Below are 19,636 nucleotides of genomic sequence, written 5' to 3'. Positions count from 1 at the left end.
AAAAAAAATTTTTAATTAAGAAAAATTAAAAATTATAAATTAAAAAAAAAAAAAATAAGAATTAAAAATTATAAAATTTTTTTAGAGAACTTTATTATTATTCCCCATAATTACGCCATCAGCGTGAAACTTCTATGGTTACTGAGCAAATCAGCAGTGAATAATTCCTATACATAGGTTGGTTAGGTTAGATTAAATTGGCTGGCCGAAGTCACGCAGAGACCAGATTGTTCCATAGCGATACCAGGTCAGAGTCCTATTTTAGCGAAAATATGCATCACTCATGATGCACAAGATCGTACGGTCACAGCAAGATCCTCCTACAGAGACCCTCGCTGCTCAAAAACAGACTAGGCTACACAGTCCCCGACCATAACTTCAAGAAAGACTTTACGGTACGTTTTCCCTCGAGAGTCGAATGGGGCAAACGGAAGGTGAGTGGAAGATACGGTATTGAAATCTACACTGACGGTTCTAAGATGATCTGTGGTGTAGCAGCTGGCTTCCAATCGGAACCGCTCAACCTATCTCAGTCAATTCGACTTCCTGACTATGCCAGCGTGTCCCGGGCAAACCTATTAGCAATCAGAGAAGCATGCGAATCACTAAAACCCTACAAAGAAATTGGTCCAAGAGTAGCTATCCTTTTAGAAAGTCAAGCAGCTATCAAGACCATTTTCCATTTCATCCAGACTAGTTTCACAATGTAGAGAGTAGGAGCTAGAATTGCTTAGTCATTGGCTTGCAATTACTCTGATATGGGTTCCCGGTCATAGGATCATACGGTATAATGAGATAGCGGGTGAGCTAGCAAGAGAAGTTTCGGCACTCGACATAGCAGAAGCGGTGGCAGTCGCCAACCCACTCAACACAATAGAAGCATCCATTGCTTCACACTATCATGCTTTAGCCGAAAGAAGGTGGAAGCAATTAACTACATGTATTACAACAAAAACACATGACCGTCGTACAAAATCCAAAAGACGAAATATCTGTTAGGATGCTCTCGACCAAACATTTCATGCATCACTGCAACCCTTACAGGTCAGAATGAAAGTCTTCTACTACTTATGTGAATGTCTAGGGGTAGCTAGGGCAAGACTTCGCTCTTTTGTTAAGCCTTTCTTACAGCAAATTAATGAAATATCAGACATCAAGATAAAGAATTTACTGCTATACTTGGATTTCAACTCACAAAATGGATCTGACTTAGGCAAAAAAAAAGACATCATCACACGAGAACAAGGTAGTAAAACAGTGCTGGTCACTAGTTAGGAATATTTCAGTAGAAATACTCAACCACTTCAACAACAACAACAACAACAACAAGATGCCCGTACTGTTCGCAAATTTTAGGAGTCGCTCAAGCTCCAGTTCAGGGCTACATTCCAGTCTCTCAAAACTGAGAGCGCCCAGGTGGCATAGCCTAGTTTTCGAGATAGGCGGACAGTGGCATAGGAGATGCTCCAGGGTTTCTCATGTACCCGGCTCATTACATTTCCTGCAAGCGTTGCTAGGAGTTAGATTTAGCTTGTAAGCATGCGCTGCAACTAGGCAGCTCCCTGTTAGTACAACAACTAAAGTTCTACAGTTCCTTCTATCGAACGTTATAACCGATTCAGTATACCTGTCATCATATGCGCGTTTAACCATGATCCTGGTAACTATGCAGTTGGTTAAACTAAGCCATCTGGCTTTCGTTTTTCTCAGCATGTGCTGCTCTAATTGTTCTTGAATTGTGCACAGGGGCTTAAGTACCTGGCTTATTTGATCCACTGCAAGTATCGCGCCTTCTTTAGCTATTTCGTCCACTATCGCATTTCCCTCTATGCCCCGGAACGCGAGCTTGTTAACCCTCCGTTGGGCACCCTGGTCTGGCCGGACCGGTGTTCTACCAATTTTGCAGCTCATCTGCCTTATGTGGACGTACTTTTACTGTCGTATGTAAACTATTTCTCATCACCAGTAATCCATCTCTTTAAAATTTCTCTCACATCGTGCTTCGTTTTGTATATCCAGTCTTTTTCAAATCGTACTAAACTGTTCGGCAATGGATAAAAAGTTCCCTACAAATTCCTCGACCGTTTATATGATTGTTGTTGTTGGCAATCTTCCTCCTTATATAATATGACAATCTTCTCCAAGGCGCCATATAAATTTTCAATCGTTTAGAAATGTTCTGGACATCCTCTTCTGGTAGTTCCTTCAGAACGCAAGCCTCTCTCTTTTTCATCGTTAAAAATGCATCCAAATCTTGAAGGGACCCGCTGAATAAGGTAGTCAACCTAAACTGTTTACTTGATTATTTACTAGTAACTTCTTAGCATGCATTGAGTCGGCGTTTTGTCTCTATCTATGGTCTAAAGTTACACTTAAAATTTTAAACACAGCAAAAAAAAAAAAAATAACAATAACAACTATAATGTCAAATAAGTCTACAGATATAGTTATTTGTTGCAAATGAGAAAAGTACTGCTTTTAAAAGAGTTGCCGGCGTTTGGCCCACACACACTTCTTCTAAAGCAACGTTAGTTTCGATCTTAAATAGTCACACCTCGTATTGAAATGCAAATATTTTTTACTAAATAATCCGATTGTCCAAGTCATTTGATTTATGCCCGAGTTACAATATAAAGGGTTTTTCACTTGGCGCGGGTCGATTTTGGCGCCCTGTGGCAGCCATTTTGTTTTGGTGACATCTGTTAAATCTTTTGTTTATTATTCAGTTGTTTATGCCAAATCATCATGGCAAGTTACACGATTGAACAGCACGTTCAAATGATAAAACTTTATTATCAAAATAAGTGTTCATTAACGCAAACGTTGCGCGCATTGCGCCCATTTTTCGGTAGACGTGGTGGCCCTTCCAATTTCTTATGACCCATATTGAACCATATGGACCTAGACGACTTGTGGTTCCAGCAGGACGGCTCTACGTGCCACACAGCAAACACCATTTTATTCCATTTCAACATCTACCCGCCCTTATTGAAAAACCCTTTATTGGTAATTTGTTACTGAACTTTTTAGAGAACCCAATATTAAATATTTTTGGCAAATATGTCATATAAATCCCCATTTGAAAATTTCAGAGTATGGCGCATTGCAGGAGGGTTCATTGAGTTCTAGCAATTCAGTAAATAAATTTTGGCTTGGACCAGAGAATCAAAAGGAGGACTTGTACTTCTGGATGGCCAAACAACAGGAGAATAAAAAGAAGGATAACTCTGTTGAAAAGGAGATAATACGGCCGGCGCCGGTGAAAGTACCCGGTGTGGGCCATACACGTGGTGGCATTTTGCAGGACTCAATAAAACTGCTCGATGCGCATTTGATTTTCGAGCCATTGCTCACATGCTTGGGTGTAATGCCGCAACAGATGATCAACAAATTTGCCAATGCGGGTAATTATTATTAATTTATACATTTTAAAAACCAAATATATTATTATATATTATTTTACTGTTGGTCAATTAAAACCATTGCAGACATTTCATCCTTGGAGAATTTCGGCACCAATCTCTCGCTTATCGGCACCTTTGACTCGATACGTGTCGATATTGTGGTTAGCGAAGCGGGTGATAAGAAGAATAAATGTTCCAAATTGAATAAGAAATCCAATGGCACAGGTCGTCAAACGATAATGATGGATACGCCATTGTTTTTGTGTGAACGTGTCGGTGTTGAGTTGGAGGTGTTGAAGAAGTCCGATGGCATGGTGGATCAGGCGCGTCAAAATGTTATTTATATGTCGCGCAGGCAATTGAAAAAACACACAAGCACCGTTATCAACTTAAGCCTTAACATACGCTATATTTCACAGCAAGTAAGTAAATGAATTGTTATGTAAATGACACCCACACTGAGCTCAAATATACGTAATATGATTTACGTGATCGAATCTAATTTTTTAAGCAGTGAAATTGAAAATTCCGTACTTGTTTCATGTACTTGTCACTCCATATTTTTAAAATTCTAAATAAATGATTAAAATGTTTTATATATTGAATTACAGTACCATTTACACTGATCATACCATGATCAGATAAATTTTTGTCTGTATTTTAGTGTGAAAATGAATTTTTGTTTCGTCGCTCCAAAGTACGCAATACCACTTTTTCATACCGTCTGCTCCACATCATAACTTGTGCTCTTGAGCAAAACTTTTTCTCTTCCTTAAATTTACTTGTTTCAACCACGGAGCTTTACGAGCTATTCTGCCTGGTTGGTAGGTTCATGCTGTACTTAGTCTTGTCATAAATTCTGTGACAAATTCTCAGAAAAAAGTTCCGTTATTTTTGCTATTGTTCGTATGCATTGCCTACTCATAAATTATACTCAGTTTCGTGGCAAATTTCGCTTGTTAACAATGGAGTGTTGAGCTAAGAAAATCGCTTTCCAGTGATTGCATTGCAAAAGTGTAGTAAAAGTGCAAGTGAGATTTAGGAATTGCTGAAAAAACTTAATATTTTGAGAATGTTTGTTACGGCACGATTAATCGTTTTTCCCAAACGTCTGAAATGATAGAAGTGGTCGTCCTCGCGTGGTTCCAGTGCAGCTTTAAAAGCCGTTCGTGAAAGAATTCGCAAAAATCCTCTTAGAAAGCAGAAAATCATGTTCAGGAAAATTAATATATCGACCAGATCCATGACAAGACTAATTAGAGAGGATCTCCACATGAAAGCCTTTCGTCGCTCAACTGATCACCTTTTGACAAGGCACTTAAAGAAAATTCGACTCGACAGATGCAAGAGGCTTCTTCGGAGGCACGCGGTCAACGGCCATGAAAATATTCTTTTCACAGATGAGAAAATATTCACTTGTTGAAGAAGGTTTTAATAAGCAAAATGACAAAATCTATGCTAAAACTTCTAAAGACGCAAAATATGTTGTTCCAAGAGTTAAGCGTGGTCACCATCCAGCTGCCGTAATGGTTTGATGGGGAGTGTCTTGTAAAGGCGTTACATCTCTTCATTTCTGCGAAAAAGGGGTTAAGGCCGGGGCAAAAGTGTACCACGAGGATGCCTTTGAAGGTGTGGTGAAGCAGTTGATCTTCCAGCAAAATTCCGCTCCAGCCCATAAGGCAAAATCTAGGCAGCTGTGGCTAAAAAGCAATATTCCTGGTTTCATAGCCACAGAAGATTGGCCGTCTGGAAGTCCTCCTACAGTTTTTGGTCAGAATTGGAGAATGTGGCCTGTCGAAGAGCTCACAGGCATTTGGAGAGTCTCAAATAATCTTTGGTTCGAGCAGCCACGTCAATATCCATGGAAACCGTGCGTGCTGCAATAGCTAAATGGCCGAATCTTTTGAAGGCTTGTGTAAAAGCAAATGGTGACCATTTCGAATGAAAATTATTTTGTTTTGTTTTAATATTTGCGTGATAAAATAAAACTCACTTCATCAAACAAAGCATTATATCTTCATATCTATTACGGACTTAATTTGTAACAAAACTTATGGTAGAACTAAGTACAATCGATACCGTTCTCGCTGATACTGCGTTGTTGATTTCAGCTGCAATGACCTTTGATGACCTAAAGGGACCACTCTTGGCAGGATTCACAATTAAATTATCAGTAGAGCAAGTCGTTTTCTTCCTCTCTCACCTCATCAACTTTATAATGGTATCACAAAGCACGAATCTTTCTTCGTCCAAGTGTGCCCATTCCCTGGGCAACCATACCAACCTGACCTAACCTAAGTCGTTTTCTTTTTACCACCACGTCGTTATGTGGATTTTTTTAGCTTAAGGGGTTAGGGGTAGTCAGAGGCCCGAAAAAATGATTATTTTCAATAATTTTTTTTTGTTTTCCTAGTCAATTGCTTTATTTTAGAAAAATAAAAGCATATCATTAATACAACATGTCTCGACTTGAATTTAGCAAATTTGTGTGGCGCCCGTTTCTCCAGAAGTCTCTTCAAATTTTCACACGATATTTTTAAGATATTATCCTTAAAGAAAAAGCAAAAAAAAAACAAAAAATCCAATTTTTTATAATTTTGCCTACCCCTTAAAGGCAATTACAAAAAAATTTGTTCAACGGTCTCGAGCGACTCAGCGATAAATTTGTACCAATTTTTTTGTTTTCGAAGACTGAAAATAAGCCTGACAAACTGACAATCTGCTCGTCAACTGCGCACGACCCATCTTTGAAATAATTCTATTAAATATTAATTAAAAACGAACAACCTAATTCGCTACTTACGTTACATTCAATACTTTTCACTTAGTTAAAATGCCTTAGTACCTATTTTAGTGGCCACACAAAACTACGCTTTACGAAAATAACCGCATCTGTGCAACCAATAACGCGACTTAATATAACAGGTCTTTTAAATTCCCTACGTAGCAGTGATGCCATTTGTAGAAAAGGCGAAATTTCAATAATAGCTTTAAATTTTTCCGAGCGGTTCAGGCCAATCGATAGATAAAGGCAGCGTACCTATTTTAGTGACCTTATGTGTAATTAACATCAAGAATATATAACGAAATATTTCCGCATATACCATAGGTCAACATGCCTCTATTGCGTCTACTGCATCAAATCACAAACATGTATCAGAATGTTAAGGAGGCGCAAAATGAGTTTCATCAGCAACCGGATTTGACTAGGAGGTCGCATGCCAAAGATGAATGCAGCTTAGGTGAGCAAAATAAAAAAAAAAAAAATAAAAAAAATAAAAATTAAGGCCACTAAGACAATGCTTTTTCACATTTTAGCCTCAGAACCGAATGATATTGCGCCTTTCGGTTCTGTATCGGATCGCTTTGCACATGCCGAGAACTCCTCTGACGAACGTTATGATAAGTTCAATGAAATGATATCCATGACACATCCCATAGGCGGCAGGTGAGACTATTGAAATTATGATAAATGTTATTTCATACAAAAACTTACAAATTAATCGCTTATTGAAACAATACAGAGTGCGTCCCAGTGGCATTGGCCCTTTAATACAGCTAACCCCATCGCCAAATGCCAGAAATCGACCATCTAGTTTCGCCCAGAAATTACGCTCAACTGGCAAGTCTGTTAAAGGAAAACTAGGTAAGTTTCATTATTTTAAAAATGCTGCACAAGTTTAACCCGTCTACTCGTAACTCCTCAGGCTACACCAATCTAAATGAGGCCAACTCTTCGCCACTACGCGATAGCCCCACCACTTCAGTAGGTGAGCAGCATATGTTCAAATTATCGCTGGAGTCCAAGGCCTCGCTTAATGGCGCCTGTGCAACGAGCGTTAGCGGTGACTATAATACAATAACCAAAAATGGCTTCAGTGACATCCAGCCGTTGCTGCAGACGCCAAATTGTTGGAAAACAATTTACAATTTGCTAGAGCTGTATGGCACAATGCCTGAAACAAAGACGGTGCAGCGCAGCTCTATGTCTAATGAGGCGCACGATGCTGCTAAATATGGCGTAAAGAAAACTCCTGTGGGCGGCTATATGCGGCAGGATACGCGCAACGACGAAGACGATGCTACGAGTGCGCCAACGCCTTTGCCGCAGCATCGTGAACTTGTGGGTAAGTGTAGTTATTGTTGATTTTTGTATATTGCAAAAAATGTGAGCCATTAAAATATACGCTACTATATATTTCCTATCGCAGAGACCCTGTCGCAAGAAAAGACGCGCTTAGTTGTCTTTGGTGTTGCGAAAATTCACAAGACGCGTTTAATGGCGACACTGAGTGGCTTAAAACTGGAAGCTGAAATCACTACATTGAATGGCAGCGCTACTTGGCGTAAAAAAGCGCGCCCAGTCTCACTAGAATGCTCACTAACGGGGCAGGTAGGACGCACTATGATTGTACTTTTGGAGGGTGTTGCACCAAATCAACAGTAAGTCGATTAGCGCTGCTGTTTTTGAAGTAACTATAACTTAAACGCAACATTAATTTCTCTATTTTGTATAGAACTGTGGTGAAAGTGACTGTGGGCAAGTGTCAAACACTCTATTCCAGTCTGACAAAGCGCGGCAAAGATAAGAATAGCGGCTTGCTCTCCATCGGTCCTGTGAACATCGAAATACCACAACATCCCGTTGCACTTCACGGCATGATGACACGTAGTTCGAAACAACTCAGCTCTACACTGCAAGAGCTCCGTGTTGGACGGAATTCTGGCCGTTCTGCGTCGCGTACGCACAATCCAGACGAACCAGAATCTCCATATCATTCACGCGCCGCCAGCAAAAACGTCGATGCGAAGGAGAAAACACAACCGCAACAGCAACCCAAAAAGAAACACGTACCACCTCATAAAGTGCCAGCGCAGCAAAATGGCCTACTGCAGCCGTTGGTCATGCAGTTCAATATTCTACTGCATAGCTTGTCGATAAACGCAGCACTATTGCCTTCGCTACAAGCGCAATATCGCATGAATTGTGTCAGTTCGACGGGTGTGACGGGTAATCGCGCGAAATTCGTTATTGATTTGCCGACACATACGCTCAGCTTCAATACGAAAATACAGGTGCGGGTGAGTAGATATATTCCCTCACACTTTTATTCAATCAATTGCGGTAGAGTGGATTTACATATTTGCTTGTTTTTTGTAGAATGAGATGAATTTGCCATCGGAGGCTTGCATTGCGCTGCCTCCAGTGCACGTGAGCGCTGAATATATACCTGAACATCGACAAGAGGTACGCATGCAGGCGTGTAAAACCAAAACTTTTCAAATTTTACCTATCTTGTGATTTATTACTTACTAGGAGACAGAGCGCGTCGAGGGTATTATATTGCGTCGCGGTGGCTATGTGAATGCCTCAGCAGAGATTGGCGAATTCGAGCGTTGCTTAACAACCGATCTGCTTAATCATTTAGTGTTTGTGCAGAAGGTTTTCATGCGCGAAATCAATGAGGTACTACAAAAAGTGTATGGCGGTGAGAAACCGGTGCCGCTTTGGTCCGAAGATAGTGTAGATACAGCTAGCGTACAAGAGTCCTCACTGAAGCGTATACTCTTTTCCATCAACATATCAATGAAGCGCATACAATTGACCGCTACAACACCATGTTCGTCAGCGGTGCGCTTTGAGACTGGTACGCTGGAATTGCATTTGTCCAATCGTGTTAAGAATTTGGGTGAAGGCAATGATCGTAAAATGTTTGGCAAGGCACACATTGATTTCAATCTCTCGCTTGGCCAAATTATACGCAACGTAATTTTCGATGAAGCGGAACCGGAGTTTCAGCAGTACGCATTCTTCCACACGACCATCGGCTTGCGTAACGCCTTCCAAGATGAGTTGTTGAATGAAGACAAAGAATTGGTGCTGTTGAAGCTAAAGCGTCCACTGCTCTACATACAGCCGATCGCTGTAGACAAGGCTATTTTGGTGTGGTTGAACTATAAGAATGCTTATGAATATTGGGCGGAGAAGCGGGCCAACTTGAGTTATGAAAACTCACAGGTAATTGGTGATGAGCTTTAAAAGTTACACTATTTTCATACGCTTGTTTTTAAACGCAGACTTTTGACCGGGTAGCCTTTGGGCAGATAAGCAATATTGCCGCATCCAATTTATCTACATTGTTTCTACAGTTGACCGTGGAGGATATGGGCATATGTGTGCCATTAAATCAACCGGCAAATGTAAGAAAAATCAGCTTTTGTCAAATTTTATAAAAACTGATTTTAAATTTAAATATATTTTCAATAGCCCTGGAGCACTCGCTCTTTTCATGACTTCGAAAGCAAAGGCGCTGTTGTGATTACCCTAGAAAATACAATTATATCCGCTTGTAACTCCGGCTCGCTTGTATCTAAAGGCAAATTTCAAGGCTTGTGTCTAAGGTTTGCTGATGACTTCGAAACCACACTTGACGATTGGAAACCAAACGCCAATGAGCCCATTATGAATGTGTGTGTCGTCTCTGAGGGCACTTATGAGGTTTGTTCGCGCACCACTGCTGCTAAGAAAATGGAAAACGCCAAATGGCTGCTCAATGTGAAGTGGCAAATGGAAGGTGTGGACATACATCTCGACATAAATATCGGCAAACAACTCTCCTCACTCGGTCACACGCTTACAATGTTGACGGGTTTTGAGGAGGACGATACCAACATGGAATCGCCGGATAGCGACGAAGGCGATCACAGTTGCCGGGACACCTACGTGCGCCGTCGTGAATTTGATAATCTGCCATCGTTCGTGTTCGATCCGACCATCGATTCGAAGAAGCGTTCTTTTATGATGGAAAAGGAAATGGCTGAGCAATTGAAAATTATTAACGATTTGCGCACGCTAGGTGCTTCTCATAATACTGTTGCGCATGAAGAGCGTCGTTTGCAGGAATTGCAAGCGATTTGTTACAAATACTTTCGTCGCGATATGATTCAGAAATGGAAGCGCCCTTCTTTGCGACGTCCAATGAAAACTTCCAGTCGCTCTTATTCATTCATAGGCTCCTCAGGAAATCGCGAACCTGCAGATGATAGTCTGATGCCCGGGCCCTATACCGGGCGTCGCTTGGATCCCATAGCTTCTAATGATGAAATTTCCAGTTTACAGAGCACCCCAGTTTCGGGGCACTCAAGAAGCGCTTCGTTAAAAACGTGCCCTGCCAATCGTGTAACCTTCTCCGAATCGATGCGTCAGACCTCGCTACCCAATGCTGACACGGACAGTGAAGATATTGATTGGCGCACACAGGAAGGTCACGGTGAATCGACGCCAAGTGAAATGGATATTGACGGCACCTCGGTGGAAATGCGCAAAAAGCATGGCTACCCACAGAAGCAGCAAGAACCTAATATCGATTTTGAACTGGATATTAAAGTACTTGTCAATTCGGGGAAATGTGTGCTGCACACCAAAGAATCTACCGAGGATCGTTTAGTTTTAAGTGGCCCAACAACGGTGAAGACACATAAACGTGAGCGTAGTCTTGGCAATGATTGGGGCAGTCCCACGCCATCACGGCGTCAACGCGATAAAAGCAAGTTGCGCTACAACACCTCGAGCAATGCAATGTTGTCTGATCTTACAATATTCCACATTCCCGGCTTGGATGTCAAACTGCACTATCAGTCACGTACAATGAATGATTTGGCGGATAATACACGCAGCGTGAGTGGCGAAAGCCATCATTCAACCGCACGGCGTATGGGCAGCAAACGGGCGTCGTTGTTTGCCTGGATGACGCTACAAAGTATCCCTGAGGAAACCATTATATCGCCACATATTTTGGAGTTCTTAGAGCAGACTTTAGAGCCGATACCGACCAAAGTGCCAGATCTTGGTGGTGCGCAAACACCTTCAGCGAACCCGGTTAACTTGGACATATTGCCAACGAATTATGTTACCTACGCATCGTTCCCTGTGGATGTTATTGTGTACTTTCACATGCAACCATCCACCTTCCGCTTCTCCTGCTTACCGGTATCGCGTGTGGAGTGTATGTTGCAGTTGCCCAGCTTGGACATAGTATTCAGCTCTAAGCGTTCGGGCGATGAGGAGCCAGCACAGCAGGAACATGCGCTGGACAAAACCACAGTAGAAAAGGATAAAATGCCCACTGGTGGCTTAAGGTAAGCCGTTTCACTGCTAGCTCACTTAGTTTAGGTTAGGTTAGGTAAGGTAAGATTAGTGCGGCTGTGCCAGAAGATGACACAGTTAAACATGGCTGCCTTTGTAATGATTTCTTTCTAATTTATTTTGTCTTCTTTGTAGTGTGACCGGTTGTCTGGCCGATTTCAATGTCTATATCTTCCATCCTTACGGCGGTAAGAAAACTAATGTCAAAGAGGCCCAATTCTCACCGCTCTCCGATAGCGAGCGCAAAGATTCTTTGAGCATAAATGTGGAATTTGTGAAATTCCAATTGACGCGTTGCCGTAAAGTGTATGTTGAGCCAGCTGTTATGAGCAAACGTGCCGTGGATCAGTCGCGCGCGGTCATACGTTTTTCGACTATTGTTGATATTGGCAGCGCTTCCTTCAAGTATGATATGCGTCGTCTAACCGAGATCTTAGCTTTTCCAAAGGCTTGGTACCGACGTCGCATAGTGCGTCGACTCTTCCTTGGCGATTTGAGCATGCAACACATGGCCGGCACAGAGCCTGCCACACCCACTGGCACACCATCTACCCCCAGAGATGCCAGCGGCAGCAGTGGCGCTTGCAAGATACCCGGCTATGAATGTGCAAAGTCACCTGTAGAGGCGTTTTATGGCAAGGACAAAATGCGACTCGATTTCGATTCGCAAACATCTCCACAACAACAGTCGTCACATACGGGTGCCGTACGTAAACTACGCTCGTTGGGCAAATCTTCAAGTGCGGATTCCTCAAGCACACCACCTTCGGAGAAAAATCAAATTACCGCTTGGGAGACGCTGGTTTTATTCGCTGTAAATTTCACCAAATTAAATGTACAGATGAATATGGGCAATGTGATGGGCAACGTGGTGTGGTTGACCAAGGACTTCCAGTCGGATGGCAGGCTCTCTATTGGCAGTACTGGCTATAAAAATATGTATATTGGTATATATTTGGGTGGCTCGTCGCTGGACGCCAAAGGTGGCATAGTCGGTGGTAGCTTTGAAGTGAATAAAATCAATACGCGCTTCCATATTAAGGAAGAATCGGGTGTGGAACCTTACCACACCATACGTTTGAGTTTTATGGCTTTGGAGCTACGACTCGACTATATGGGCACATCGGTATTAATGACGCGTATTAGTTCGTTTTCGGCAGCAATGAAAGACGAATGGAAGACGTCGATTAATGCGTTGACAACGACAGATTATGGTGGCAGTGCGGTGACTGTGGGCGTCCACACCACTAAGCCTCGAGCTATCATCTTCATACATGGCGATCTATCTTGGGATCAGGTAGGAATTTACATTTATTTATTGTTTTACTATAATCCCTTTCAAAATTATTGGCGGGCGTATCCACCGCAATAGAGTTAGTTAATTACTAATCTTTATTGGCATGAACCAGTTGACCAGAGCTGTATGTATATTTTTCTTAAGCGTGTCAGCAGCAATTTTAATGTTTATTTGATTTGCTTGTTAAGCATTGACCTTTCCAAATAAAATGAGTAATTTGGTATTGTAGTATTTCGTACATTTTTTATCACTTAAGGGGGAGCCTGCTTTAGAGGCTTCAAAAAATCAATTTTTTCGTGCATTTTTTTGGGAAGGAAAGAAATATTCGAATGAAACGGAACTTTCAGGTTTTATTGTTATATATTTCAACAGTCTTCTCAAATTTTTTCATTAAAATGTGTGTCATATTATGCCTGGTGCAAGCATTTTGCCGAGACGCCTCGAGTGTGCATGTGTCGTGCGGCGGGAAAGGTGCAGGTCGCAAATTTCAACTGAAACCAAAAACACAAAAAAATGTTTGTTTTAGTATAGTATAGCTTCTAGTTAAACCAAGGAAATTAAACAAAAAGTGAGAAATTCAACAATTTTTCGCTAATTAAAAAAAATTCATTTTTTTTTTAAACAAATTCACTTTAGGTTGTGGGTTAGTGGGTTAATCATAACTTTCTTAAGGTTTTTTAGATTCAACTAGAAGAGAATTTAGTTCCGAATACAATCAGTGTTATCTCGTTTCGATAAGACGTTTAACTTTTTCCCTATCTTTCCCGCCAATTAGGAAAAATCGTAAAAATAAAAAACCGAGAAATCGCATTTCGGGCGATCCGGCCGCTCGTATACCTGCTCGACGCTTGCTCACAATTTCTTTTCTAACTTCGAAAATATTTTGAATTTGCTCCTGAAATTTTGAGGACACATTCTTGGATAGTTTGGGAAGACATTTATGCAAAAAAAAAATCGATTTTTTGAAGCCTCTAAATCAGGCCCCCCCCTTAAAAATATGCTTACACTGAAGGATAATAAAATAAGTGTGCGACATTTGATTCGGATTATAAGTTTTGAAATATTGGTGAAAATTGGCAAAATTTGCATAATTTCTGGACAAAGTTGTTGGATTGTCAGCTAAACTTTTATAAAAAATAAATAATAAACAGACATTAAATAAACAAAAGAAAAATAGCCGAAATTGGTAACAGTATCAACAGCGCACCTAATTTATTATCCATTAGTGTACGTATATTTTTCTATGATAAACAATGCTATGAGGTTAGGTCCGTTCGGAGAGAGAGTTTCCAACAACAAAATCATGGAAATTTTTAAATCCATCGTATGATTGAAACTTCAGCAGACATTTGCCCATCTCAAGTCCATTATCATTATTTGCATAATATTGATACTTCATCACACAAGGAGCAGAGTGCTGGTGAAAGATGTATGGGCTGTCACCGCGTACACTATCAATTCAGGGTTTCACTGCCGTCTCTAGAACTTCCATATATGCAGCAGAATTCACGCGAAATCATTGAGTAAAGAAGTGTGGTGACAAGATAAGTCTTTTGTTGCCTACAAATTCGTCAGAAAAAAATTATAACATCTTAGGCGCTTCAGGGTATTTGATTTTGTTGGAAGGCGTTTTCATTGGATGAGTTGCTGTTTTCGTGTTTGCGCCGCCGACATGAAATGTCTTCTGTGTATTACGACAACTCGACGCATAAGACCACTCGCAAGGGCTCTCATTGATTTTGAACGGTTCTCGTCAATGATCGATTGTTTGATAAATTCTGCAGAACAAACAGTGTCAGAACGTTCCTCGTATCATAATTTTCGCGTTTTTCAACAGATTCTGCATTGCCACCCGATGCTTGTAATACACGGCGAACCTGATGAACGAATGAACGGGGTGCAATTAAGAAAAGTCGAGATTTCTAAATCGGTGTGATTGGCACCTCTAGCGATGATAACTGCATGTCTCTTCATTTATGAGTTAAGTTGTAGTCCTCCATGTCTTATTTGAAAAAGAGCAAACGAAAAACAGTGGTTTCGGGAAGTTATAGCCATATATACGTGTAGGTACACGTCTCTAAATACTATATGCACCCTGTATATATTCCAGATGAGTCGAATTTAAGTTTTATCGGGGAGAAATTGCGTTAAATACCACTTAAACTTAAATACTTAGCCTTCAAAAGAGAAATACCTTTCACATACAGTGGAGGTCAAAATAATAGCAGCGCTATAAATTATCAAGTACCCATTGGGTTTTTATTCTTTGTTATTTAATCTTTTTATTTTTTTCTGTTTAGTGTAATTTATTTTTTAATTAATTTTTTACATTTTTTGTTATTTATTTTTTATTTATTTATTTTTTTCTTAAATATATTTCATACTACAATGAAAACCATACTTTGTACACAATTAAAAAAAAAACTAACAACTTTTCATTGAAATTTAAAATATTTTAGTCAGAGTTGTCAGAAAAATTGTGGATATAAATTTGTATAGCCCCTTAAGAGAAAGTTTAGAGTGACGCAAAATTCGGGTAGATTTTTGATACGTTTTTTTTGTTAATTTATTTCTTTTGGTAAGTTTTTTTTATATTCGAATAACGACAACAAAAACATTCTACCAAATTTGAATAGGTTACAAACCCGCATATCCAGAATTTTTCTAAATATTTTCAACTAAAAATAATTTTCTTTTGATGTTGTACAAAGTTTGAAAATTTGAGTTTAAAGGTTTTGTTGTAGTATGAACTATATTTTTATAAAAAATAAAATAAATAAAACAAACGGAAAAATAACAAAAAAAAAAAAAAAAAATTTTAAATATCAAAAAAAAAATTTTCTAAATATTAAGAAAAAAAAAACAAAAATAAAAAACAAAATAACAAAAAATAATATAAAAAAAAATTAAATATTTCAATATTAAGAATAAAAGAATAAAAAAACATATAATATTAAAATATTAAGTAAAAAAGGATTTTCTTTTGATTTTCTACAAAGTTTGAAAATTTGAGTTTTATGGTTTTGTTGTAGTATGAACTATATTTTTATAACAAATAAAAAAAATTAAAAAAAAAATTTTTTTAACTGAACAAATAAATAATAAAAAAAAAATAAATAATAAAAAAAAATAAATAATAAAAAAAAATTAATAATAAAAAAATAACAAAAAAATAAATAAATAAAAAAAAAATGTATAATAAAAAAAAAACAGTAATAAAAAAAAAGTAATAAAAAAAAATAAATAATAAAAAAATAAAAAAAATAAAATAAATAAATAATAAAAAAAATAAAGAATAAAAAAATAAAGATTAAAAAATATAAATAATAAAAAAATAATAAAGAAAAAATAAAATAAAAAATATCAAATATAAAGAAATATTTAATTATGAAGAAAAACAAAAAAAAGGAAAAAATAACACAAAATATTAAATATTAAGTACAAAAATAAGAAATTAATAAATAAATAGTCGAAACTTTACTATAAGACGCGCTGCTATTATTTTGACCGCCACAGTAGATGTGCTAAAAGGAAGCTTTAAAATTAAACCCCCTCCGCAAACAATCTCATTCCAAGTGTGATAAATTTAGCGCTTAAAAAACTCTCTATTTTATAATCTATGTGTGATGCCGTTTCCAAGATTCGTTCTTGGCAAAGGTCGCCCTTCCTGTCTGCTTCAGTTTCATAAAAGGTTGCTTTTATAAGGTAGATTTATTGTAATAAATAATTTTTCTTTCTCAATTTTCTTTAGCTTCAAATAATGATTTCGAAATCCACCACAGCTGATTTGCTAAAAATGTATTACAAACTCGAAGAATTCTTCACTCAGCAATTCAAATCGTCGAAGCGCGTATTTTCTAGCCTCGAGCCACGTTTGCATGAGCGCAATGCGAGCATGAAGCGCAGACAGAACCGCGACAAGAAGAAAGCCACCACCAATGGCGCTGCTGATCCTGTAGCCGCTAATCTGCCCGACCTCAGCAACACCGATGCGCGGCATCATCGCCACTGGCAGAAACCTTTGGAGCAGGCCATCGGTCTTGTTGTACCGACTTTGGTGACGCGTCTACCACGCAACGGCAACGTACTTGGTGGTACTGTGGAACTGCACGGTAACAACATTTCGCTGGCCTGCTTCCACGGCATCAACTTCAAGTCAAAATCGTGGGCTTTGTTCAGTTTAAAATCGCCCTCAATAAATTTTGCCACGGAAGCGCATCAGGCACAGGATACACACGACGTGTTTGTAACGCAGACGCTCACATCGTGCTTGGGCCAAACGACTGAGGTGCAGCAGCAAAATCACTCCATGGCTATTGTCAGCAGGATAACACGCAACATTATCTTTCCGCCGCAATTCAAGACGCTGAACGAGTGGTTCCACTATGCGTTTGCTAATAGCGAAATTGATTGTGAGTAATTGAACTTGTGGCAATGAATGGTGACTTTTATTTTACTTTTTTCACATTACACTTACATCATAGCGGTTGATCGTTTCCCTATATTGGAACGTGATCGTGAGATTGCTTCGAACTCTATAGAGCGTACGCGTGCGGCAGGCGCTAGCGCAAGCAGTTCCTCGAAAACGCAGGAACACAATCACAACCGCGAGGTTATTTTTGCGCTACCCAGTTTACAGCTGAACTTCAAGACTGAACATAGACAAGGCGCAAGCACGCCGGAACCGACAGGTAAATAAACCCACAAAGCAAATATTGCACTCAAACAGCCCCTGTAATATGTTTTTCCTTATTGCCCCCCATAGAAACTAAGCCAGAGGTGCTCTGCAGTTTCATAACCGAATTCGATGATCATATATTTGTGACCGTTGATGCCGATGCATTCTTCTTCCTGCACGATTTGATAACATCGTATGTTAAGGAGAAAGAAAAAGTCGTATGTTGCCATATAATCCTTGCTCAAACTTCCAATTTTTATTAAAAAAATGTTTTTTTTTTCAATCAGATTGGCGCCCAGTCGGTACGCGCCGCTTCGCCAAATTTGTCACAAAACTTGAGGAGCCAATTAAAACCCTATGTCACCGACGAAATACTCAAAGATGCAAATAAAGCATCGTCATCGTCCAATTCGGGTATTAATTCCGCAACTAATCTCGCTGCTTCCAGTAATACGTCCATTAACATTTCGAATAATACATTAGATCAGAGCAGTTTACATTCCATCAGCAATAGCAAAACGAATGTTGCCGCTGCTTTTTGTGTTGACACTAAAGATGCTGCCACATTTGCATCGACTTCACCATCAACATCAACAGCAGCAGCAGTTGGTGGTCTTACTTCGCCCACTGGCAACACATCTACGTCGAATGCGGCCAATGGTGGCGGCGGCACAAATGGCAATCCTATAGATTTGGAATCATTTGTGCGTGATTGGCGTCATTTTGAATGCCAAACGTGGCATCTAGAACCGACTGTGCGACTGCTCTCGTGGGCAGGCAAATCTATTGAGCCATATGGTATTGACTATATATTGAATAAGCTTGGTTTTGCGCATGCCCGCACAACCATACCAAAGTGGTTGCAGCGCGGCTTCATGGATCCTTTGGATAAGGTGCAAGCTCTGATGATGCTGCAGCTGCTGACAATGGTGCGAGAAAATAAAGTGGATAATGCACCAAAATCGAAATCGTCAAAATAATTTAATCTTAATTTAAATATAATTTAAGTAATAGCGAGATATTAGGTCATATTTGAATGTAAACGGTATAGAAAGATTTAATTAGAATGTGAACAGTAGAGCAAGATTTAATTAGTCTTGTATGTTTGATGTGTGATGATGTGAATATGCGAAGTTTTGTAAATGACTAGCGCGAATTAGTTTTTCTTATTTTTTTGCAATACTCAAAGTATTATTGAAAGTGTAATATTTTTCTTCGAAATTTTTTGCATAATAATTATTTTGTTGGAATTTAGTAGTGTGATAAGTAAATTGTTGATTATGTTTTTCTAAAATTGCAGAATGTGTAAGCGTCAAATTTTAATGCAATTGTAGTTTATTGCAATTTTCAATTAGTATATACGAATAATCGATAAAAAAAAACATACATACTTATAACAAATATTATACATCTGAGGAAACTCAATGAATAAATAATATGCAGTAAAACATAAAGTGACAAATTGAATACGCATTTTTTTAATTAAAAAAAATAGAGTGCCTCAACAGTTTTAAAGTGCTATATACGAGGGGTGCCTTTTATATTTCGGGATTAGAGAACAATCTTCTCCATGAAGATCTATACACTTTTGCTTGCGTTTGAACCAATTGTCGAAGCACTTTTGCCACTCTGAATGAGGTACCTCCAAAACATGCATTCTGAATGCCGCAACCGCTTCTTCAGGTGTCGAAAAACGTTGACCTCTCAGTTTGTTTTTTACGTACGGGAATAAAAAGAAGTCATTCGGTGCCAAGTCAGGACTATATGGCGGATGACCCATTAATTAGATGTTTTGGGTGCTCAAAAATGCAGTTGTTTGAGCCGAAGTGTGAGAGCTCGCATTGTCCTGGTGAAGAGTGATCCGTCTTTGGCGATTGGTTTTCCTAATTTCTTGGAAGACAACTGGCAAACAAATGGTTGTGTACTACTCAGAATTTACTGTTCTGCGTTGTTCTAGTGGTACGGTTGCGACATGTCCAGTTTTTCCGAAAAAACAGGCGACCATTTGCTTGGAAGTGCTTCGTGCGCGAACAACTTTTGTTGGATTTGGTTCATCTTGAACACCCATACAATCGGCTGCTGTTTATTTTCGGGCTCACACGCGTAAATCC

General features: G+C 39.3%; 1 protein-coding gene across 7 annotated transcripts in view; it reads left to right on the top strand.

Moving 5' to 3' along the window:
• The window catches only part of LOC128864351 (bridge-like lipid transfer protein family member 1), a 52,130-nt gene extending 33,138 nt beyond the window's left edge, over positions 1 to 18,992 (top strand). For 4 of the 7 annotated variants that reach the window (XM_054103972.1, XM_054103970.1, XM_054103971.1 and 1 more), the window contains 17 exons: positions 3,093 to 3,404; positions 3,489 to 3,826; positions 6,514 to 6,646; positions 6,723 to 6,852; positions 6,929 to 7,050; positions 7,112 to 7,531; positions 7,616 to 7,847; positions 7,922 to 8,486; positions 8,566 to 8,652; positions 8,722 to 9,423; positions 9,483 to 9,605; positions 9,673 to 11,543; positions 11,686 to 12,847; positions 16,599 to 17,259; positions 17,332 to 17,538; positions 17,613 to 17,743; positions 17,813 to 18,992. In XM_054103972.1, coding sequence (XP_053959947.1) covers positions 3,093 to 3,404; positions 3,489 to 3,826; positions 6,514 to 6,646; positions 6,723 to 6,852; positions 6,929 to 7,050; positions 7,112 to 7,531; positions 7,616 to 7,847; positions 7,922 to 8,486; positions 8,566 to 8,652; positions 8,722 to 9,423; positions 9,483 to 9,605; positions 9,673 to 11,543; positions 11,686 to 12,847; positions 16,599 to 17,259; positions 17,332 to 17,538; positions 17,613 to 17,743; positions 17,813 to 18,505 — 7,889 coding nt within the window. In that variant the 3' untranslated portion in view covers positions 18,506 to 18,992. The remainder of the gene's footprint in view (positions 1 to 3,092; positions 3,405 to 3,488; positions 3,827 to 6,513; positions 6,647 to 6,722; positions 6,853 to 6,928; positions 7,051 to 7,111; positions 7,532 to 7,615; positions 7,848 to 7,921; positions 8,487 to 8,565; positions 8,653 to 8,721; positions 9,424 to 9,482; positions 9,606 to 9,672; positions 11,544 to 11,685; positions 12,848 to 16,598; positions 17,260 to 17,331; positions 17,539 to 17,612; positions 17,744 to 17,812) is intronic. The other 3 variants (XM_054103974.1, XM_054103973.1, XM_054103969.1) reach the window with 1 other exon arrangement.
• The last annotated feature ends 644 nt before the right edge of the window (positions 18,993 to 19,636 follow it).

This window comes from Anastrepha ludens, chromosome 5 (genome assembly GCF_028408465.1).
Source record: "Anastrepha ludens isolate Willacy chromosome 5, idAnaLude1.1, whole genome shotgun sequence".
In the NCBI taxonomy this organism is placed as follows: Eukaryota; Metazoa; Arthropoda; class Insecta; order Diptera; family Tephritidae; genus Anastrepha; species Anastrepha ludens.
The sequence above is the reverse complement of the archived record's forward strand: the minus strand, read 5'-3'. Positions and strand labels throughout refer to the sequence as shown.